Raw genomic sequence first — 24,433 nt, forward strand, 5'->3', positions numbered from 1 at the left:
AAGAAGATGGTCCTTGGAGCTGGCTACGATCTGGCCTAGTCTGATTGCTGACCTTTTCTTTTCCACCACTGGCTTCCTCAACTTTTATATCTTCAGGAAGAGCTGTGTTTCTTCTCTCATGCTGCACAGTATTCCACCAATGGTCCTTCCAAACACCACCACGTCCCAACTCATTTTTAACATGCCTCAACATACCCTGGGCAGAATCACTTATTCCATGAAGCTCTAGAACAGGTGCCTCCTGAGGCTCCTTTTTGAGCCCAGAGAGGTTCTGCAATGCAGAGATACTGGAATCAGTGACAGATGAATGTTTCTTCAGGGATATGGCCAAAGGAGAATAGCTGGAAACCGAAGACATTGCAGGTGTAGATACTAGTTTGGGGGACAGGATAGAAATGTCAGCTTGAGATAAAGGTGGTGTTTTTAAGGCAGGTTCAAGGGCAGCCTGCTGTGCCTCCATTTCCCGTCGGGCTTGTTGCAGAATGGATCGAATAGCATCATCAGAATTGCCACTGCTAGATGCAGAAGGCGGCTGAGCCGGCTCAGCTATGAAAAACAACCAAAAGACTAAATGCAACAGAGGAAATATGCTTTGAATTCAACATGTGCTACTGCAAACATTTCCCTGGCAGAGAAAAGAGCCTGCAATACATTTCTGGATGGGAGGGAGGAGCTTTCATTAAGCAAAGGTTTGCACTTCTCTAAAGAAAGTCAGATTTCCAAAGTTCTTCACTGGAAAATTTTTATAGTTGCCAAAGTGCTGGATGTTTGCACGCACAGACTCACTGTACAAGGCTACAACCACTTGCATGCTTCCCATCGTTGTAAAAAAATCATGCCTTCAACCTCTTCCTCCCCCACCCCAAGTGGTCAATAGCATTTTATAGTTCTCTTTACAAAGTTATTTAACCTTTCACTTCTATCTCCACAAATGAACTGCAACACAGACTCAAAGCTGAACACAGCTGCATTCACCTGGACAGACTATTAATACCCCCATATAATGTAAATAAGATGAATCCTTTCAACACCAAAAGTACAACACACAGGTAACAACAAGGCAAGAACTTCAGTAAGAGACTTCATTACTTTTGCTTGACAAGCTAAATATGCTCCTGCTTCCTGATTTCTCGTTCCATGGTCCCAACCACTGAAATAAAACAGTTGTAAAAAATCCGGCAGCTGCTGGGCCATCACCCTCTGCCTTATCCAAAGCCCTAGAACGGAGCCACGGGTGATTGCAGAAGAGAGAACATCTAAACACAGTATTTCAGTGGGGAACCAGGACCTGTGTGGCTGTGCTGCAGCAGCCAGGGATGAGCAGAGATGGAAACACGGGTGTAGAATTATCTCTGCAGAGCCAAGAGGTTTTTGCAATCTGTTTCCATCTCAGCAAGTCTCCACCGAGTTCCCCAGTGCTTTAAAACCAATTCATCTGAAAGCTCCTCTACAAAGGATGGGGAAAGTGAAGCACTAGACAGGAACAGGGAACCCATACACTGCAAGAAGTGGCCTCAAAGTGAGAAGATCTGAATGCTGCATATTATTTTAGTAATTTTATGCCTCATCTGAATATATTTCCAAATTTCCTTCCCTACATTCCTTCCTGTCACACACTATAAAATACATGAAAAGCCATGAAATGAGAAAAATGACCGTGGGACCAACTCTTCTGTTTTATCTACTGGTTTCCTAGGGAGTTTTGAGGCTGAATTAATATTTGAAAGGAAGTCTGAGATTCTCAGATGAAACATGCCACTGAACAACATGCTTGCAGTTTCCTGAACACAGCCCACATTTTTCTCTGTGTAATCATTACTTGTGTGAAGTCAAATCATTCAAATCCTATGTTAACTAGTCTTTCATAATTTGCCATGAGATTAGTTAAGTTTTAATTTAAGAGACAACTATCCAAACCTGTAAATCAGTGTTTACTTTAAAAAATGACAGAGAAGTAATACATAGTACTCTCTACTTCAGCATTTGCCCTTGGGCAGTACTGAAAACTCTGTTAACACTGGGAGAGCTATCGAGTAGACAGAAAAGTTAACTACATGACAGCATACAATGAGAAATTAAACTTATCTCGGGCTCAGATGTTTTTGGGAAAGGAAATGCTCTTTGGATTTATCAGCTCATTCACTGACTGCATTCTGTCACCAAAAATAAAGTAATCTAAAAGTCAGAACGGAGTTTGCCTACGTTATAATTTCAGAACACAACGTCCACAGTACAATTGTACTATGTGACTGGTAATTGCTGGCTAGATGGTGACCTCCACCCCAACAAATCCATTTAGTTCCCTCTCCCACGTGCTTGTGTCCCTGGGGCCTGAGTTAGAAGAGAAGAGAAAGCAGGAGCCATTCCCCTTTCAAGGAGTAAAGTGGCAGAGGAAAGAATTTTTAAGATTCATCCTGCTGAGTGACAGCCCTGCAGGTCTGGAGTGGTGTAAAGAAAGCAGAGCTCTGCTTTTAAAAAAAAAGTATTTAAGAGATCTCACAGTGCTCCCCTGGGAGCATGGCAGAGCAGAGACCCTGCCAAGCCATGGCACATGCAACCTGAACTTGGGCTGCGTTATAGACGGAAACAATTCCACTAAATCATAAACAAATGTAAAAAAGCTCTTCAAACTATGTTCAAGGTTTTAAGAATATAATTAACTGACCAGAAAGCTCATGGTAATTGTTTTAATTAAATTCTGAAATAAAAGGAGCAAGAGACAAAATGAGACCGTACCTGTTTTCTGTACTTGCAGCTCCCTTTTGGCTTGTTCAAGAATGGATTTGATGGCTTCATCAGAGCCAGTCTCTGTGGTTCGGATTCTTGTGGTTATATTACCTGAAGGGGAAAACAAAACTAATGACTCCAGGACTGTTATTTGTTTGGTTGGTTTTTTTAACAGACAGTGCATACTGATGTAACAACAGCATGGCCTGATGACCATTTACATAGATCTTTACCAACATTTACAACACCCAGAACTTGCTTAAAATAATAAAAGAAAAATATCCTTGTTGTGCAAAAGCCTGCCTGCTAGCTGCACTGGGACTATCAGAACACTGCTATCAACAGAAGAACTAGGTGCTCATATACTCCTTTTCCAGGGTAACATATATAGGTCTATTTTTTTTCCTTTTCTACTTTTTTTTTTTTTTTTTTTTGAGGGGGAGAGGAAACAGAAGGGGAAAGAACCAGAGGGGAAAGGAAGAAAGCTAAAAACGTAAGAGATCATGAATCACCTTAAAACCTGCATCAGCTGCTAGGCAAAGTAGGATGAGTACACATTCAGCCCAAAACAGAATTAAAAAGCAACCAGATGAAAATAATTTTTAACTTTCTGGAGTCTGCTACATTAAGAGAAACATTTAAATGCAGATGCCATTTGAACTACTCTCCAGCTAAGAGCTTTTACTTGTTTGTTTTGGTTTGTTTTATTTTAACTGCTAAGGGGAAGAAGACGAGTGAAAATCATGACTGTGAATGCTTTGCACTTAACTGCATTTTGCATTATAAGATTATTATTTTTCAGTGAGCTAGATAATTTGTGATTAGAGTCAAAATAATTACAGTGTTTTGGGGTATCTGTTTTTTTCTTCTTCCTCTTGTCTTGCTAAAAGAAAAATTCTGCAAATAATCCATAATGAAGAAAACTGCTTGTACTTCCTGTTCAGTGATAATTTATTGATCTGATGTTCATTTAACCTGTTACCTCTTCCATACATCAGACTGAACTAAGTCTCACACTAACCAGCATACTGAAGTGTATTGGTCAACAGAAGCCCCATGAGAAGAAACAATTACATCTAGAGCAGAAGCAGTATGTGACTGATGTTGGATTACACATAATTGTGCAAGTGTCTCCCTCCAAACTGACAAAAACAGCACAGAGAGCATTTCAATAGATGTGATGATTTCATAAAGCCACTTCTATCACTTATCTCTTTTTGTTTGTGTATGCAGTGAGGTTGGGAGTGGAAAAAGTACCCAGACAGCGTTATGTTAGTACAGCAGCAGCAGAATTAGAAAAAGCAGAATGTTCGTCTAACCCATGGTTTGTTTTATACTTACTGTCTGTTTTTCTATCAGATTCCAGGCCAGAATCAAACTGCACAGTTTTAAGGAAACACACAGCTAAAGCACACTCCACTTCCTAGGTATTGACTGCAAAGAAAAACACCTGCCTGTGACGTACCTTCAGACCCATTTCTTCGTTTCGGTACTTCCTGAAATAGTCTGTTCAGGTTCTGGCCTGGATTCTCTGTTGAAAAACAAGTTTGGTAAGAACAAAACAATCAGGGGATGGTTGCTCTGACTGTGTGACATGAGAAGCTAGCAGCCTGTCTCTGACCACGAGGGTTCGAGCTGTCCTCACCCCCTTGAGCTTTAGTCTGGGTGCTGGAGGAGCTGGCTACTTTGGAAGAAGCAAGGCTGGCTGATTTGTTAATAAAGATTACAGCTACGTTTGGAAAGGAGATTAGATAGATATAAATAAATGTCTAGAGATACCAAAAATGAAGAGGTTAAAGATGGGCAGATAATCCCCTCAAGTACAATCATCAAAAGGAAAAACAGATTTTAAGTCTAACAGTGTGCACTTTCAATTAAACAACATCTAGGAAAATCCTGCCTGTCCTTTCCAATATTTCTCGACTGTAAACAACTCACTCTTCAGATTCTCTAAATGTAAATCTCAAGTCTTCACTTCAGATGAATCACAATGAAATGCATGTTATTTCTTTAAAATCACTGCCTTAAATATGCAAAGCTGCTTTAAATTAGGATTGTCTTTTAATTACTCATCCCATGCATCACCTATGATATTTTGTCAAAACACACTGGGAAAAATAATCACGGAAGACACAACAGAAGTCTGGCCTCAATAAACAACCCCAAATAAAAATCTGCAAGCATTTTTGAGGGCTGAAACCCTCAGTAGCTACTGACCCTTTTCACTCTGTACTTAGCTTTGACACGGGGCCATTGGGAAGTGAGGGATCTAAGTGTCCCTGCTGCTTGCCCCTGCTGACCACCACAAGTCAGCAGCTAAAAAAAGCACAAGCAAAGATACTAACCTGCTCAAGTGCTGAAAAGCAGAGTTAGAAAGCTGTACTTTCTGTACCTGACATCTGATTCAGTTGAAGTCAGCAGCCAGGCACAAATGGCCCCAAACAGGGAAGGAAGCTTCCACTTTTTATCATTTGTAACTAAGAGAAAAGCAGGGCGAGGCCCCGGGCCAGCGAGCACTTACCTCTTTGTCTACCCTGGATGCTGCGAAGAGCCAAGATGTTCTGCTCGTCCGAGAGGAACTGCTTCATCTTATGAAATGGCTCCTTGCCTCTCACAGTCAGTTTATTCCATGGCTTTGGCCGGGCTAGTATCTCGCTCACAGACCCTTGTGACAGTCCCAACACATAATGTCCAAATATCCGCTGTCCAATATTGTGCTTGATCAACTGCTCTTTCACCTGACGTGCAATTTCGGCCGTGTCTATCTCCTCGCCTTCGGAGATGCTCCCAGCACTTTCTGACTGGCTGGGAGATGGGGCCATGCCATTTACATCCGGGCTTTGTTGTAATGGACTTTGGGAAGATATGGAGTTTGTGCTGTAAGGACCTGTTGAAAAAATCATGCTTGTGCTTCCTGCTTCCTGCATTGCCTTGGAGTAGAAGGACTGCATTAGCTGTCGCTGGAGGAGAGAGTTTAGTGCAAATTTTCCTGTGGAGGCCAGGGGTAAGCTGGGGCTCGCCAGGGATGAGCTGAAAAAGTCTTGACTTAAACCCGTTGGTGAGAACTGGTGTGTACCATTAGTATTGGAAGCCTGCTCCCCCACGTTGCGGAGCAACTGAGAAGGAGGGGAGGCCGGCAAGGTTGCAGGACGCTGACTCTCAGGCTGGTCTTTCCCTTTTCTCCTGGCTGACCCTACAAGGAAGGTCAAACATAATGCATTATGGGGGATCAAAGAGGGAAAAACCAAGATAAAAAAATGCAAAGTTTGCCCCACAAAGGGAAAAAAGTGCAGATTTCCAAGGGCCAATGGAGTGGCAGTGGGATTTTTGTTTTCGGTTTGGTTTTGGTTTGGTTTTCTTTTTTTGTTTTCTTTTTTAATAATTGAAATTTTAATAAGCCAAACAAGGCCCCCAAAACAAACAACATGCATTTCATGTTTGCACCTTTCTTGTATGTTGCAGCCTGGAGAATCCCCCTTACAAACATTAAAACTGGAACAATTACATGAAGTGCAGTTACACATTTAAAATAAATGCAGTTACAGACAGCAAGTCTCTCTGTTGTCTCTCATTCAAGACATTACTCATTGGACCTGACTGAACCCAAATACAGCAAACATTTACATTTTGGAACAAACCAATTTGAATAAAGGAATCACCATTAGGTGGATGCACCAAGATCACTCAGTTAAACTCATAAAACACTTCAGAATTCAGTAATCCCAGGGCCAGTGGCAACTTTTAACTTTCTTCCAGCTGCAAAAACCATAAGCATTCAAGTATCTGGAAATTCCATGACTTGCCGTGTAAAAAATGTGCACACAAGATGTAAAAAGCCCACATTAGGAAAGCTAAAAGGCAAACACACTTTGCTAATATCAAAGCATCTTCTTTTTCCAAGCTGACCTGCTGGTAGTGTGTCTAAGTGTATCAGACAGGAAGATAATCGTGCTCTGCATGCAAACATTTTGCATAACACTGTGTGTGGGGGAAGAGACTTCTGGTGCCACGGATGAATTTGTTCCCAAAACAGAAGACAGCCTCAAACACTACCACTGGGTACATCTGGTAATGCCTCCCTTTCCTAACCTTTAAAGACTCTCTGAGGTCTCCAAGTTTTATTTTATTCTCCGGCCTATAAAACTGCAGAAATCAAACATTATTCAGTGTTCCTGTTGCCTGTTAATCTTTCTGCCATGCATTAGCTCAGACATTCATCTCTCACTCAGCCCCCCCCTCCCTTCACAAGACAGCAAACCAACCAGAAGAGCTGAAAATCGTGTCAACCTACCACTCAGCTCACTATTCGTGATACGCAGCGTCGCGTTCTCCGACTGCAAGGAGCGGTTCTTCTCCAGCAGCAGCACCTCCAGCGGTTTGGATGCATCCTAGAGAAAATCCAAGTGGGAGGTTTGTTTCTAAAAGCATTAAGAGTCTCACTCAGGCACTAAAAAGGATTTCAGAAGGAGAAAACAAGTGCTTATCTCTGCTACCAACGCAGCTAGGGAATTCACCCTGCATCTAATTGCAGGAACCGCTCGGTGCTCCTACACGAGCCACAGAAGAGGTTCACTGTTTCATTTTCATTGTAAATCATTCATCAATCCTGCATTATTTTGAAATGTGTAATGGAACATTTTCTTAATCCTGCTTATTTTAAAATGTTACTGGCAAAGTTTCAACGAAAAAGCTGTCGACTTCTTTTAATCTGATTAAAAGAGGAGTTAAGATTATATTATTTCTTCTAGGTCAACTGACCCAAGTCAAGCGTTTCCTTGAAATGCTGATTTTCAGCATAAACAGTTTGTCCAGAAATGAAATCAGTCACAGAAAACTGCCATTTATCTTAAACTAAATATCTAACTGTTGATCATTAAAAAAACATATTGAAAATTAATCCCAGAATATTGATAGTCAGTTCAGATGTCAGAAGCAGGAACTTAATTCATAACCTTTACATTGAAGTAAGATTAATTTAATAGCAGAGCCTTTCTTCTGCTTTCTCAGTACTCAGAATCTGCTTTCTTTTGTGAACATTATTTTCAAGGCTAGCAAAGACTTAAAAATGCTAAAAGCCTTGCTTAGCTTGCTGTCAGCACAAGAAACATGCAAATCTCAGCATAGCTGTGCACCAACTCTAGTCTCTTCAGAGGACCCAACTTCAGAACATTATGGTTACCCACTCCAGCTGCAACGTCACTCTTTGTCCTTGACCACTTAAAAGAAATGAACAGGCAAAAAAAATGTTCTGTTCAGCTTTTTACAACTGACAACATCAAGAAAACAAAGATCAACCCATATGTCTCAACATCAACAGGAAACTGTCCATGCCAACACTAACAAATTACCAGACTACATTTTACTGAGCTGCTGAAGGAATTAAGAAAACAGAAGTAGGTTCAGTACCTGCGACCCAGAGCTCTCAGATGGTGCAAACTCCATGGATTTCAAGATACTGTGGAAGGCAGAACAAAATATTATTTTCTATTTCCTTTTTTTTATAACAGCTGCACTAATGAGCATTATCATTTCCTACTCCCCAGCAACACTTCAAGTGATAACAACTTCCCTTGCAGTGACATAGCCTCACAATGAATATCGAATAACTATTCAAACTAGTTCTTGGAGAAGAACATTTTCTCGAGCGTCATCTAAATCATTCCACATGCAATCCCACCAGGCCAGTTTAAAGCATAAATTTAAAGGTTAATAAGGATATAACATTTTAAGCTGTCAGAAGCGATAGAAATTTATCTGTGAAGCTTGAAGGGAATGAAAAAGTTGGAGCAAAGCAAGAAAACAGGGGAATCACCACCACAGTTGCAGTAGTTTATATAATATACACCAGCTCACGTACCAAGGAAAAGATGCACAAATAATCTTCCCCACCAAGCCACTACAGACTAAAAGGCAGTTTTTGATTTTAATAACCTCCTAGTTCTATGGCAAAGGGAAGATAGCACAGCCCGGTATTTCTTAAGAAATATGAAAGATCCAAATATTTGTAAGTATGTTAAGAGAAGAATCTGGTAAGTCTCATTGTCAATATTTCATATAAATACAGAGTGATCAAAGGATTTCTGCCTTCAAAGTCCTTCAATTAGAGTTGCACTGTCTGGCAAACAAGAATCTTAATGAATAGAAACTTATTACTGTGCTTTGTCTTATACATTTTTTGAGTAGGCCTGCTGCAGGTAGGATGTTAATTTCCTAAGACTGAAGTATTAAATGATTTCAGCCTCTCATTGCACAAAGATCACATTCGTTTGTTGAAGAAAAATACATCAACACATCTAGAGTTTGCAGAGTGTTTTTCATGGATAAAGCACAAGGAATTTTGTGAGGCAGGGAGAATATCTTTAATAACTATGTGTTAAATGAGTCAAAAAAGGCAGAAGGCCAGTAGTGACATGGAGGGACTAGTTCTGGATGTCAGTAGAGCCAGCCAGGCTTCCAGCCCTCATTAACTGCTGCAGAACATGTGGCATCCAGCTCCTCTATAAATCTTCTCATGTATTAATCCAGAATTAGGTGGCCATTAAGTGACACTCTGGAAATCACTGGTCTCAATGAGTCACTGAGGATCACTCAAAGTCACGGGAAGATCAGGAAAAAGTAATTGTGAGTCAGAAACTTCATGCATTTTGCATCTGTCTATCAGGCACTCGCTGCATACAGTGTTCATTCTGACAGGCACTCCTACAAATATCATAATTAATAAAATCACAAAATTCTGGCCATCAGTTTCATCGTAGGATGCCACTGAACAACCCCTCTTACCAGCAGAAATCACTGCAAGGTAGAGCCACCATCCAACCCATGAGCACATCAATAATGCTGTTAAGACTCTGCTTTCTGTGGGCACAGCAGCTCACCCACGTGCAGAAGTGCCTCTTTGCTGCTCTCAGAGAAGCTGTCCCAGTCAAGGTGACAAGCTGTGCATGAATGGGTCAAGTTCTTAGAGATCCTGAGATTATATGGACATCACAGACATGTTTACTCAGGTTGCCAATCACTGCTGAAAGCAAGTGTTTCTTGGGACACCTCTTCAGAGGCACAGCTCTGGCTAGCAGGACTCCAAGGTCCTGGGGGAGATAAATACAGAGATTCCAGGGAAAGCCTGACTCATGGGCAGGTAACTGTTTGAATTCTCCCATGGGTCTGTAAGGGATGACCTCTGAAAGGACAGCAAGTAGTAATTTATGGCCCCACAATGGTCAAATAGGGAGGCCCATCTGAATTAAAGAAAACCCAACAATTTCTAACAGCAAATCATCATCTGGCAAACTTCCCACAGCACATCCCCAGGGATTCTCCTGTTCCAGTTCAGATCCGCAGTACCTGTGATGCAGCTCTCCCAGTAATCCCCACTTACCACCCTTGGGTTTGCCATGCAGAGCAGTCCTGGAGCATACCAACCACGTTCCTTCTGGATGAGACTAAACCAAAAGAAGCTGCACACTCTGGGAGGAGTGAGTGTTACCTGCTATGACCACTACTGTGCTGCCTGCAGAACCAGGCTGAGACCAGCTGGAAATGCAAAGCAAGCCCGAAGGTGTTTCATGTGTCTGTTGGGCTCTTGGCACCAAAACTCAGGCTTTAAAGCCCTGGTCCTGTTGTGCCCTCCCCTCACACAGGCTGCTCTACAGTTTTGACTCTGAGCAGCTGCTGCCAGCTGGGACCTTCAGAAAGGATCCTGAACCTTCCTGCATTTTTCAGCAAGCAGGCATGTGTGTTCAGTCCTCTGCTGGAAACTTGCTGACCTCTGCCTACTTCAAGTGGATTCTTTGCTACCTGAAATAGCCTCCTGGCAATTTCACAGGTAATTTCCTATACACTTAGAACCCAAAATATACTAAAGACCAGCTTGATGGTCAAAATGCCCTTGGAGGAATATTCACTACAGCAGGTTAGCTTTTTTTTTTAAAGAAAAAAAGTAAAAGTTAACCATGTAAAAAATGACTCTCTAAATGTGTCACAAAAGAGACATTTTCCTCAGGAATATAAGGAAGCAAACTGTTTCCCCTTTGGATTCCAGGAATATCTTTGCCCATGAGATCTTAACTCAATCTGCTGCTCAAGATCAGTTACCTGCTTTTTAAAGGAATGATCTTGTGACTCCAATCTGCACATCTAAGACAACTTGAAAGACCTGACTCTAAAGCAAAGTGTGCACTGGGACAGCTCAACTTTCTGTTCCTAAGCTCCTGACTGCAAAAGCAGGAGGGTGAACACTGTCATATTGCTTGAGAGGGAACTGAAAGGACAAACAGAGCTTTTGGATGTCAAAAATAGGTTTTAAAAGCCATTTGGCACAAAAGACAATGCAGAAAGCAGGGAATTCTGCCATCTCAGTTCTTGCAGTGGACTCGATTAAGTTCCTCCAAGGTCAGAAGTTGCCTGATAGTGAGACCCCTCAGCCTAGAATGCCTCTAGCACCCTTGGAAGGATTAAGAAAAACACATCAGTGCCAAAACAACTGAGAAGTTTTTTCTCCTTTCTTCCTTACTGACAAGGCATCTTTTTTCTTGGTGTGTACGTGCATTGGGAGCAGCTCATATTTGTCAGAGTAGGATTCTGTCTGTGTGGTTCCAGATTTACATCAATGGACTTTTCATCATTTCACTTCAAATCACTGTCACTCCCAGGTGATGCCCATGTAGATTTTGGCACATCTTTTGGACCAGATGGGAGCAGAGAGAGTGGCATGAATGAGCTGCTGTCTTACAGAGGGTCTTAACTCCCCACACCATCCAGCAGGATGAGGTAGGGACCCCAGGCCATCTACAAGCTAGCTGGCTGTCCCTCCAAAACCAGCACGCTCAGATAAGAAAATGTTATCCACAGATTAGGGAGATATAAAAGCTGTAACATCCAGGAGAATACAGAGTTAATTTACTGGCATCCAACAAAGGCCACTTCCAGAAGATTCTCCCATCTATTTCACTGCAGACTCATCTCACAATAACAGGAACAGGCAGAAACACCATATGAACACTCCTGTGTCATGGCTTCTCCTGAACCTCTTATCTGCCTTCCCATCCCTGCCTTCATGTACATCAGTGTTGTAAAAAAGAAAAGGCATAACTGCTAGGAATACAGGGATCTAAATGAGTTCCCTACCTAAAGTAAAGGCATTAAGCCCAATAGGATTTAAAACTCATTTGCTGTTTCAGCACATGCACATTAGTAACATGTGTAGCAAAGTGGAAGGTTGTGGCTTGATTTCCATTCAGTTCTTTACATATGAGGGCATCAACTGCCTAAATCTGAAGCTGAGTCTCCTTAACTCAGGAGACAACAGGGACATATCTACCTGTATTGCTGAAACGAGGGAGTTTTTGGGAAAGCAGTTAATATTCAGGTATAATGACCAAGCAACACTCATTTCAGCTAGTAAATCAACACTTTAATACTTCCAGAAGTGACTGAAGGCAGCAGGGATGGGGCTCCTCTGCTTGGTTGGTAGACCTAGGTTATGGTTGGAACTGATGATCTTAAAGGTCTTTTCCAACCAGAACAATTCTGTGATTCTTGACTGAAGCTACACCAGTGGGTGCTGCAGCTGGCAGAGAACCAGAACCACAGCCAAAGTGGCCTGAATATAACAGCACCAGAGGCTGGGCAGTTGTGGGGCTTGCAAAATCAAACCTGCTTTCCAGAGTCTCCAGGGACGTGTAAACAAAAGCACATGACTACCAACCCCATCTGAAATACCTCATTAAGCAAAGGTAACATTTTTTCAGTCTTCTTAAAATACACACAAAAATGCCAGAATGATGAAAGGAGAGATGGAGATTCTTGCAGTTATTTAAACCTTGACACTAAACATATTTCTAGTCAAAAAAACTTCTCTTCTGAACCTGACAGCTTATCTTGTTGTAGTTTAAAATGAGGCTCTTTTAAGCCTCTTAAAAACCCCTTGAAATAGGAAGAGGCTGTTTGTGGCTTTAGTTTATAACCACAATATATTAGCAAAAATATACAGTGAAACAAGAGCAGCATTAAAATGGCAAGTGCTGAACACTGGCTGGCAACAGCAGAGAAAAGGTACCATGGCCAAAGGCCCTGCAGTAAATTCTTGGTCCACATTACATTCAGCTATTGGCTGGGGATTTTTTAAGAGTGGTTCACCTAAAATACCACAGGTTTCAAACTTCTTCTCCTTGGTAGATGATAGTTTTAGGAACTTTTCCTCAAGGACACTTGCATTCTTAGCCATTGTGATGCTCTGCTGCAGCACAAAGGAGCACTCTCAGATCCAGCAGTTGCACTGGATCCGGATGCAATTTCTGCCAATATTCCTGATTTCCCCGTCTCTGTGGTTTTGACTGAATTCCTTATTGTTCCAAGAACACAGATTTGTGGCTTCATTTAACAATTGTTAAACTAGAGTTTGTGTAAAAATTATATAAGCATTTAACACTTACTTTAATTCTTTCTTAACCTCTTCATAATCAGCCTGTCCTTTCAGTTTTTCTTCCAGTTGCTTGAAAAGAAAGAACATGGATTTAATTACTTAGATTCTTTATTTTTTCTGCAGTCTTTCAAAATCATCTTTAAATTATTCCATACATACAGCAGAGCACAAGTGAGGGTTAATGACTCATACCTAATTTACATCTATTAGAAAACAAACTATAACCAATTCAACATAAACACAATTATACCTCAACTGTTCCTTTGTTTACAGAGTGCCAAGCATTACAGAATTCAGGAGGTCCTAATCTGGCTGTTTGCAATGTCACTGTTGTGTTCAACAAAGAGATGGGGGAAGAAGGCATGAAAAAATGGGGCAGCTGAAATTTTTAAAGAACTGGGAAATTGAGGAAAGAAGCAGGATGCTCTGGCACACACTGGATTCTTAATATGACAGTTCTCAATAACCTTGTCTACATGGGATAAAAAAAAAAGGCCTAAAGAAGCTGTTGTTGACTGGAATGCCTTAGGCTGGTATGACTTCTACAATGCCTCATGCCCAAACAAAACAGCTGTACCAGCTCATTTTACAAGCAGTACTTCTTGCAGTAACTAATAAGATTACACACTGGAGATGAAGCATTGAGACCAACTCAGCAGGTCTTTTTTGCACAGGTCTGCCTGACCTGAGGCAGACTCAGTGGCTTCTCTGAGGTGTGAAGGTGCCACAAATGTTGAAACAAACCTCCTGTCACACTCTGGAACACAATGCAAGACATTTGGACCTTATCCAAGAGCCCCTGCTCCCAACAACAGTGCCCATCGCTACAGGATAAATGCTTCAGGAGGCCTAAAACATAGTGATCCATAATTGATGCTGTTAAGTTGCTTGCAGAAGCTACATTATTTCCCACTAATCATTTCTTTGCTTAGTACAGGCACACCCCAACTAAGCAAAGAAAGAACTGAACTTAGTGGCTTCCAGTTTCCATGGGTAAGTTCAGGCTAGCTCTGCTTCACTGAATTTTTGATGTTAAAATTGTCACAGAATCCCAAAGGTCACAGGAAACAGAAATAACACAAGGATGTACCACCCTCTAAGACAGAGAATCTACTTTGAAAAAGAGTGGAATTTATGTCATGAAAAAGAAAAATAGGGCTTTATGTCCAGGAGAGGCTGCCTTCAGTGGAGAAGTGAATTCAGTAAGATCCTAGACACACTCCTGGGCTGCTCACTGAACACAGGAGGAAGGCAGGGAACTTATGAACTTGGATAATTTTAGCAAAACAGTTTAAAATGTAGCCCTATGAAGTTGTGCACCAGCACAGTGATGGGTGAATGAACAGCAGAAGTGGAACAGATGAATAATTAGGGGTGGGAACCTCTCAACCATACTGTCTTCCCAAGTAAGGCAGTGTGTAGGTATCACCCCAACCAAAGCTACCCAGTGGGTACAAGCAGCAAACCTAAACACTGCAATAAAGCACCCAGAGATTAGTGAGTATCTGAGCCATCTTAATTTAAATGAGGCTTCTTCTGATAACAGCAGCATGATGAGGATTTGTTGGGACTTCCACCTATTTTGTCATCTTTTAAAGGATTTCCTGTCATGCCCTTCCCAGCTTACACACTGCTGACATTTCTGCCTTTGCCATTAGTGTGCATATTAAAAAGCAGTGACAAAGTGGACACCCACATTATCAATATACAGCCCTCTTAAATTCCTCTTTCTGCTTTTTGAGCTCATAATCCACAATCCTGAGTCACTGCTGACAAGAGGCATCTCCTGGCAGCTACACAAGAGCCCCTGCTCTGGCAGCTGCTCAACAAGCAGCTCTTAAGGGATCACCACTGCTGGCTGGGGCAGGAAAGCAGAAACTGATGTTCAGTGTGGAATTTGCACTCTATGGGACATTGATGAAACAAGCAGCCTCTTAAAAGGTCTTGTGTCCTGGCCATCAGTAATTTGTGCTGTCATTCAGAATGTGTTAAAAAGAAAAAAAAACAAAAGTAAACCCAACAAATCTATGTGTCTACTTCAGCTAAAGCCAAAAAAAATTCCCCTGGAATAAGCAACAGGGCAAGTTTTAGTCATTTCTTCTGACATGTCCTTATCAAATTCCAGTTGCTAAATGGAATTAGAGGCAGCACCAACTTTGTTTTCTGTAGCAGACACAGTGCTATGGGTGCTTTGGCTAGAAAAGCCCTATAAGTGATTTAACTAGGAAAACCCTGGTTATGTTACTAGGAAAACCCTACAAATATTAAATATGCTTGGAGTTTGTTACACCTTCCAACATGGGTTGAAATTTCATGATACAAATGTGCTAGGTAATCCCAGAGCCCAAGATGTCACCTCAGTTCTCCAAGTTTTAAGGACAGCCAGCTACAACATGCCACAAGTTCAGGCAGGTTTTCAAGCTACAAAATACCTCTTTTAGATACTTCCTACATATAGTAAAGACACTGCAATTCACCTCTTCCTTAGCTTTGTCACTCCTGACATTTTTTGGGTCTCTAGCAGGTTAGTTTTCACAGTAGGGATAACTGGCTATTTACACTAGTCCTCAGGATTAGAAGTACTGGAATCAATTGAAAACAAACAATACCCTGGCTTAATGTGTTAGTGACTTACATAAGGATATGCTGAAAAAAAAGCCTTTCAGGACAACAGATCTAAAGTCCAACAAAGGTTACCATTCCCATTTTAATGCAATCTACATTAACTATAATCCTGTATAGGAATATGCAACACCCTGAAAGTATTTCTGGAAATTTTAGATACAAAACACAGCCTAGGGGGGGAAAAAATAAATTAAAAAAAAAGATGTTGACAGAATGAAGCTGTTTTGAACTGTCAGGTACTTGTGTGCTGTTCTAGCTGTATGGCAACCAGCAATATTTTACTCTCAATTGTATAAAAACCACATACATCCATCATTCCCAAGTACCTAATATAGAGATTGTTGCCATGGAAAATCTACTCCTCAATGTATACTTTACTAAACAATATAAACTAACAACTGAGAATGCAGTCCCTGTGTATAAGTAGACCTTTTAGGCACTTGGCATCTTCCCAGTCAATGACTCTTTTAAAATGTATTAGTATGGTAATTGTCTCAAAGAACCCTGTGAAATGCATGGAACATGGTAGAGCAAAGGTTCAAGCTGTGAGACAATCTGGAGGAACTGATACCTTGCACTAAATAGCAACCTGGTTAATTCAGACAAAACATATTCTGATGTCCTCCAACAAACAGAAATGCAGGGAGCCAGAGGACTGAAGGGCTGGACTGCTGGTGTTTCTGCACACTGCATGTGCTAATATTCCTTGTTAATGAATCATCTTGCATTTATTGTATGAACAAATCCATGTCAGAGCATGCACTGCTTGGGTGCCCCCTTATGTTATTTAAAACAAGCCAAATAATTACTGTTTTATTAACTCAAGTGTCTTAGGTAAAACAGCATACACTGTATTAAGGGGATTAAAACATTTTTTAAATCCTATTACACTAATGTCTAAGTTTAGAGCGATAAACTAAAAGGCCCATATTTAATTAACCTGGGTTATTTGAGGCATCTCTCTGCTAACTAGCACTGCTGCACTTTAATTGGGTAGCAGGGAAGCTGTAACTTCCAGCAACAAAAGGGTTAATATGATTATAGTTAGAAAAGCCTTGTTACTAGAGGACATTCTTTTGATTATTAGATCCGATGAAGATAAAGAAGCAATAATTTAAGTATTTCTGTATTGTTTCATTAAGTCATAGAGTATTAAAGAATTCCCCCAAGATAGAGTCTGAGAACATTGCTTTAATTTGTGAAACTGTGATTCATATTTTGTGGAGGCAACCATTACAATCTCCATTCTTTTAGAAGCAATTCCTCTATAATCAAACATGAGATCAACGCACCACGACTGAGATTTGAGTCTTTGTACAACAGATCTCAGACACAGCTTTTTCCCAGCACTTTAGGGTAAAAGAATGTATCTTGAAATATTTTTATAGTGCAACAAATAAGGTTAAAGAGGGTTGAAATGACTAAAACTTTATCAATAGAGTCACTGTATCAGACACTATCAACAGGAACCTAAATAGAGCATTAGCCAGGCAAGCCTATGAGAAAATGGAAGGAGATTACTGAAATGAAAATCAAAGACTTGCTCTGTCATTTCTATGATCCTACTCCCTTTGAAGTTAATGGCTAAACTAATACTGACCTCACGAGGAACATGCTTTATTCCAAGAAAATCTGTCAAGTGCAAGGACTCCAGATATTTTCTAGCAGGCTTTATGAAAAAAAAAAATCTATTAAAAAAAAACCCAAAAACCTGTAACGTGACCATTGCCAGTAAAATGTGTCCCTCAAAACCAGGCCAGCTCCTTCCTCTCTCATGAAGAGATGTGCTCACATGGGGACAGCTGGGCAGGGCCCAATACGATCAGTGAAAGAACCTAATAGGTTGCCTGTGCTCTCTTGAATTTTCATATAAATTCTGCAAGGCTGTTTAAAGCATGCAGAAAGCACAAAGCACACTGAATGCAACACTGAAGCTTTCACCCCTAACAGACTTTGTCCACATAAACTATGCTACACCACAGCAAAACTAGTAACTGCTAGAAAATGTCAGAATTAGAACAATTTGTAAGAATTTCAATTGAACATTAAATCATTCTGATAGAGGAAAACTACCCAGGCCACAGGCAGAGCTAAGTGGGGACTAGCAGCCTCCTGCTTTCAAAAAAACCCCTCAGATTATAAAACCTGCAAAACTGTGAAGGCTTTAATGGAATAGATAAATTTATCTTGTTTACACTTTGATGCTCGTAGCTGGTAGAACAATGAAAAAGGCAGGAGTTCCAGGAAACTGATTCATAACACATGTCAGGAAACATTTCTCATGCCTACTGATAGATCGAAACTGTGTGGGCTGGTGCACAAAAAGTAAAGCTCCTGAAGCAAAAGGTAAAAGGGTCACTCAAAATTCCTCTGGTTTTTGTGCAGGGCTGCTGGTATGGAAGTGGGTCTAGGACTGGACTGCTAATTATAAATGGGAATTACTGTGCAGCAAATATACAGTTTAAAAATAGGGCTAAAAACCTTTCACTTTGTGTCTTGATTTTAGTTAGTTTTATGCTCTAAATGATTTGCTTCCTTTTTCCAGTGGAGACAACTGGAGAGGGGAGCAGGTAAATTCAGAGATAGACCATAGCACAATAAACACTCCTGGCAAATCTGTAATATCAGTCATTGGAAAGGGAATTACTAAGAAGGATTTTCTGTGCCTTTTCAGTTCAGCTATTTTGCTACGTATCCATGGTCAGTCTGTGTTGGGTGTTTGTTGGTAGTTTGAATTCTAAAGGTAGCCAGGATCTGAAAAAAACCAAATTTCAAAACAACAAGAACCAGGTAAGTCACATCTCAAGGAAACTGTGATCACTCAGACTACAATGCTACAGAAACTGGAATTCAACAGCATCCTGAAGAAGTCAATGGCTTTTATGGTGCCTCTCAGAACCAGAGAAAACCTACATCAGTAAACCCCAACATCAGTACAACTGCTACATCACTTGAAAGGTGCTGAGAGAACTGAGCCTTACTTTGATTTGAAAGGTCATAGAATCATAGAATCATAGAATCTTAGGGGCTGGAAGGGACCTTGAGAGATCATCTAGTCCAACCCCCCTGCCAGAGCAGGGTCACCTAGAGTACATCACACAGGAACTCATCCAGGTGGGTTTTGAATGTCTCCAGTGAGGGAGACTCCACAACCTCCCTGGGCAGTCTGTTCCAGTGCTCTGTCACTCTCACAGTAAAAAAATTTTTTCGGATATTCACCTTGAATCTCCTATGCTCCAATTTACACCCATTACCCCTTGTCCTATCACTGGTAATCACTGAGAAAAGCCTAACTCCGTCCCCCTGACACTCACCCCTTACATATTTGTAAACATAAAGGTGCTGAGAGAACTGAGCCTTACTTTGAGTGTGCTGTTCTTGGCTGTCAGCTGCTGCTCCAGCTGGGAGATTTGGCTGCTGGAGTTCTCCCGCAGCTTGGTGAGGCTGCCCTGGAGTCTCTGCACATCATCTACAAGCTGGGCAATTTCCCGCTCCTTTGCCGCCAGTTCCACCTCCAGGCTGGACCGTGTTAGCACCTCAATGGCCTGCTCCTAATGTGGGGGAAAAAAAAAGGTATTAGACCACATAAATAAAAACAGGAACAAGCCTGAAGTCAGGGCAATTAGGTAAGGACCAAGGATGACTTTGGGTGTCATGAGAAATAGAAACGATCTCTAAAACTGGGGCTCCTGTGACTGTCTCTGTCACTCTGGAAGATGAACCTTCCTACTCCCCAGGACAGCTCTTTGGTAAAACAGGGATAATGGAGAAGATAAATTCCTCTATTTCAGAAATGCAATGGAGAGACAGAGCCTTGAAAGTCAAGGGCTTCTATTTAGATCTATTTATTATTAATAGTCCAAATGCTTTGACAACTCTGAAAAGCTGTGCTTACGAAGTACTAATCAGATAAAATATTCTGAAGTAATGGAGCAGAATTTCTTCATAGGGAAGAGCAGAGCCCTGTGCCTTCAGCTCTTTGTGAGCACACCACACGTTTCAGGCAAAATTGTCAAAAATTGCCCCAAAGTGCTACTTCAGTGAACTTGCTCCTTGCACGAAAACTGTTCACTGTGAATGTTAGTGCGAGCAACTACAGCCTCTTGTCCATGGGGATGAAGAGAGATGTGACAGCTGTAGGCCAGGGCCATTCTCCCTACGGTCTCCACTTGCAGAAATTCCCTTTCCTAAATCAGGATTTTTCATCTTCCAGCTGTGAAATCTGTCCTCCAGCCTGGAACTTCCTCACTAGACTGACTTTCTAGTCGGACACGAGATATGAAAGGACAGAGAAGTTAAGAAGAAGGTGGATTTACTCAGAAAATATTATACAAACTAATTGTATCATCTCTTTTGTCTCCTTTAGTGTGAAGAGATCAATAGCTATAATGTATTGGGGAGCTCTGAACTTCTCTTCCAAGAATGTAAGGAAATCCTCGTGCAGATCTGGGGAGCACGAGGCAGCCCCGTGATGAACACACATTCCATTAAAAAGCCTAAAACACCTCTTAGAAAGGTTAATGGCTGTTCCTCAGAAAACACCAGCAAAGTAGGGAAGAATCAATTTACCAAGAGAGAGACAATGATCATAAGCAGCATTATACCAAACACCCTGTGGTGATAGAGCTGAAAACTCAACCCACCGGTGCCGTCACCCAAGCACTTTCCTTACAATTCAAGCTGACATTGCAGCAGATTGAAATATGCTCCATACCCTCTTTTCTGGAAAATACAGGCACAACAAAATACCTTTCCCACATCTGCTAAACACTTTGGTTGATTCTCAGTGACTACATAGCATTGTACCTCTCAGAAAGCTGCATGTACGAACAGCCCTTAACAACACTCTCCTATTACACTGAATTATACTTTTAACTTGAAAAAACCCTCTAATTTGCTTGCATGAAACATCACAAGTTGTATAATCATCTGCTGCTTGTGCCTATTGAGACTAGAACGTAGAGTCTGAAATAAGATAGATAATGATCATTTTCTTCCTGCAGTAGTTGTCATATTAAATATAAATGAAGTGCAGAAGCACTATTAAATACAAGAAAGACCTAATGTTAAAATAATGATAAGACTAGGACATGAGATAGGCAGAGGCAGGTAATTCAGAGTTAAAAGTGATATTCAGGCTTTTTATTATTATTATTTTTGCAGCCTGCTTGTCTATCTTTTCACTTCTCTGAGAAAATACTGGGTTGTATTAATAGACAATCAAACGGATCTGGAGGACTTATGGTTTGTTATTCATTCTCTGCAAATATATTTTAAAGGCAACCATGTGTTTCTCAGATATCAGTGTCAAGCACGTACATGGCTAGCAAGAAAAAAAGCAATATAAGGAGCATGATTTCTTTTGTTTGTTAAATCTACTGCTTAGAAGCAGACTAAATTTCACCTAATTGCATATTTACATTTAAATACTCCTATTTCTCCTCTGGCAGACAAAAATCAAAATAATGTCTGCTCATCTGTTATAGGTGTTAACCCAGGACCAACTGGAGTCCTGTAATATAACTCTGTGTCCCCAAGGTCCCCTCAGCAGAGTCCCCTGCCAGCCTCCCCAGACAGCAGTGTCTGCTTGATTTAGAGACACAGAGAAAACAATGACCAACAACAAACCTTTAGCAGTACAGGATATCTTCTCAATTTTGTAAGTGTCTTTTATTGGATTTATAGGTGAAATTCTCAGTTTTGATATATTCAGTGAAAACTGGAATGAGACTGAATTTACTTCTAGTTCCTCCGACAGCCCATACACTAAGAATAACAAGAGCCAGAAATGGGCAGGCAGCAGGTACCTGCTAATGCCACCAGCTCTGGGCAGAGTTGGTTCCCTTGGTTTGGAGCTCCATGCCTCTGTTGTGCCCTCTAGGTAGGCATGTGCTGCTGGCCCACCAAAGCACTCTGCTGTACCACATTGCTGCCTTTGTTTTAACTCTGCTGATGCTCCTACCAACACCAAATAATGTCTGGAAGTTGCTGCTGCCTGCCTGGACCAGCAGCCATGGACAGCAATGGATCACCATACCAGTCACCACAGAGCAGAGCGACCTCTGTCCTTCCCATGGTCTTCTGCAGCCACCAACCCCCTTAGAAGTTTAACCAAACCACAATCCCAAAGGAACACCATTGAATTTCAGTTAAAATATGACTCCAAACAGCTCTTTTTATAGCTGCGAGCATAAATTCAAAGAGCTGTACTGCAGGAATGTCAGGGACCCGTAAGAGTCAGTAAATATTTTCTCTCACCACATCAGGTGCCTTCTGGATCTGCGTTGCAAGTTGGAGAGATTTGTTAGCTGAGGAGAGCTGCTCCCTTAAGGTCTCTGCCTCTCTCTGAGCCACCTCTGCCCTCTGAAGGAAATGAAAAGGGGTGAAAAGAGAAAGTACATTCAGTTTAACAACTGACAATTATTACAAAGAAAACAATGACCAACAACAAACCTTTAGGAGTACAGGATATCTTCTCAATTTTGTAAGTGTCTTTTATTGGATTTATAGGTGAAATTCTCAGTTTTGATATATTCAGTGAAAACTGGAATGAGACTGAATTTACTTCTAGTTCCTCCGACAGCCCATACACTAAGAATAACAAGAGCCAGAAATGGGCAGGCAGCAGGTACCTGCTAATGCCACCAGCTCTGGGCAGAGTTGGTTCCCTTGGTTTGGAGCTCCATGCCTCTGTTGTGCCCTCTAGGTAGGCATGTGCTGCTGGCCCACCAAAGCACTCTGCTGTACCACATTGCTGCCTTTGTTTTAACTCTGCTGATGCTCAACACCAAATAATGTCTGGAATTTGCTGCTGCCTGCCTGGACCAGCAGCCATGGACAGCAATGGATCACCATACCAGTCACCACAGAGCAGAGCGACCTCTGTCCTTCCCATGGTCTTCTGCAGCCACCAACCCCCTTAGAAGTTTAACCAAATCACAATCCCAAGGGAACACCATTGAATTTCAGTTAAAATATGACTCCAAACAGCTCTTTTTATAGCTGCGAGCATAAATTCAAAGAGCTGTACTGCAGGAATGTCAGGGACCCGTAAGAGTCAGTAAATATTTTCTCTCACCACATCAGGTGCCTTCTGGATCTGCGTTGCAAGTTGGAGAGATTTGTTAGCTGAGGAGAGCTGCTCCCTTAAGGTCTCTGCCTCTCTCTGAGCCACCTCTGCCCTCTGAAGGAAATGAAAAGGGGTGAAAAGAGAAAGTACATTCAGTTTAACAACTGACAATTATTACAAGAACATTCATCAATTCATGCCTGACTGAATATAATTGATTTTCCTAAACACTCAACCTAATAAATGTTAGAAAAAAAACATAGAAAGTGATGGATTTTTATTTTAAACAGTACAAGGAAGAAATAATTGAGCGATTATGACAGTAATTTAACGCTAGGAGCAAGGAATCCCCTGCTGATACTAATGCTCCGGCCCACTGAATTTCCCAGACTGAATAAATACAAGTGGAAATGGAGTCTTTTTATTCAATTTCTTTCTATTCTCATAGACCAAGCAGATTTTATTGCAAGGTTCCTCATGGGAATAATTCTCACAGGTAAATGCTGAATTAAAAGATATTCTGACCATTCTCTCTAACACACATACAATGTTGTGGGCTGTCTTTCCTCAGTAGTTATTTCCCAAAACATGAATTGTTAGATTCTATTCTTTCAGCAGGTCTATTTATTCAACAATATTTAACCCTAAACTGACAATTTTGCACAGATCAGTTACCAACTGCTGAGGATTTATGCAATATCTGATAAGACTGTGAGACTTGGCTGCCAGACAAAATTCCCATAGAAATATTGAATAATAATAGAAATGAGAAAGGCAGAATTATGAGGGAAGATTGTCTGTGTAAGAGTTTGGGTAAAGACAGATGGATCAGTAACTTCAGGCAATAAATAGCAGCAAAGTCCTTTCCATAACTGTGTATAAGCTTCTGTTGGGGGAGCAGAACAAAACCTGGTTGTTTTTACACAACACAATGTACAGTTTAACTACACACTCCTCTTGGTCAGACTTTCTCCTCTCTCTTTTGTCAGATTTTTATAAAACCAGATTGCTTACCTCCTTGAGTAAAGGCTGCTTTTCACCTGGGCTACTCCATGCAAATCATGCTGCACTTGCAGCAGAAAACAGCTAAAACAATTTTCTGTCCCCACTTCCAAGACATATCACCAAGTCTTCCAAACCCATGCACTGCCACCAACCAAGGTAAAAACTTTTCTTGATCAACTTTTACACTGATGGGTCCCTTCCTTTAATGAATAATAAATTCATTTTTAAGCCACCCAAAGTGCCATATTTCTGTGTGCCAGGCTCCCTGCTTTTTCAGCTAATCCTTTTGAAAACCTAAGTAATCTAAAATAGTGAATATAAACCCTATGCCCCTGTGTGTCTGTGCAAGGTCATTGGCTCACTAGTCAAAGTAACTCAGTCTGCATGTTTAATCAATCAGTGAACTAACAGCAATCAAATACTAAATGCATCATCTGCATTATTTGCTCACATTATATTAAATGATTTTGCATAGGTTCTCCAGCTGCAATTAAAATGCAATTGTAAAAAGTACAGCAACATGACTAATGAGCAGAGCACAGGACACAACCTATTCTGTGGATGAAAAAATGGCAGCAGCATTAACA

The 24,433-nt window shown here is 41.1% G+C and overlaps 1 protein-coding gene across 1 annotated transcript in view; it reads right to left on the reverse strand.

Moving 5' to 3' along the window:
- CUX1 (cut-like homeobox 1) overlaps window positions 1–24,433 on the reverse strand; it is a 200,071-nt gene that overhangs the window by 36,262 nt on the left and 139,376 nt on the right. The window contains exons 10-18 of the mRNA XM_010006050.1: window positions 22,851–22,955; window positions 19,135–19,323; window positions 13,158–13,216; window positions 8,134–8,182; window positions 7,019–7,115; window positions 5,249–5,920; window positions 4,193–4,258; window positions 2,737–2,838; window positions 3–546 (exon numbers count right to left, since the gene is read on the reverse strand). Of these exons, the coding sequence (XP_010004352.1) occupies window positions 3–546; window positions 2,737–2,838; window positions 4,193–4,258; window positions 5,249–5,920; window positions 7,019–7,115; window positions 8,134–8,182; window positions 13,158–13,216; window positions 19,135–19,323; window positions 22,851–22,955 (1,883 nt within the window). The remainder of the gene's footprint in view (window positions 1–2; window positions 547–2,736; window positions 2,839–4,192; window positions 4,259–5,248; window positions 5,921–7,018; window positions 7,116–8,133; window positions 8,183–13,157; window positions 13,217–19,134; window positions 19,324–22,850; window positions 22,956–24,433) is intronic.

This window comes from Chaetura pelagica, unplaced genomic scaffold (genome assembly GCF_000747805.2).
Source record: "Chaetura pelagica isolate M959 unplaced genomic scaffold, ChaPel_1.0 scaffold49, whole genome shotgun sequence".
In the NCBI taxonomy this organism is placed as follows: domain Eukaryota; kingdom Metazoa; phylum Chordata; class Aves; order Apodiformes; family Apodidae; genus Chaetura; species Chaetura pelagica.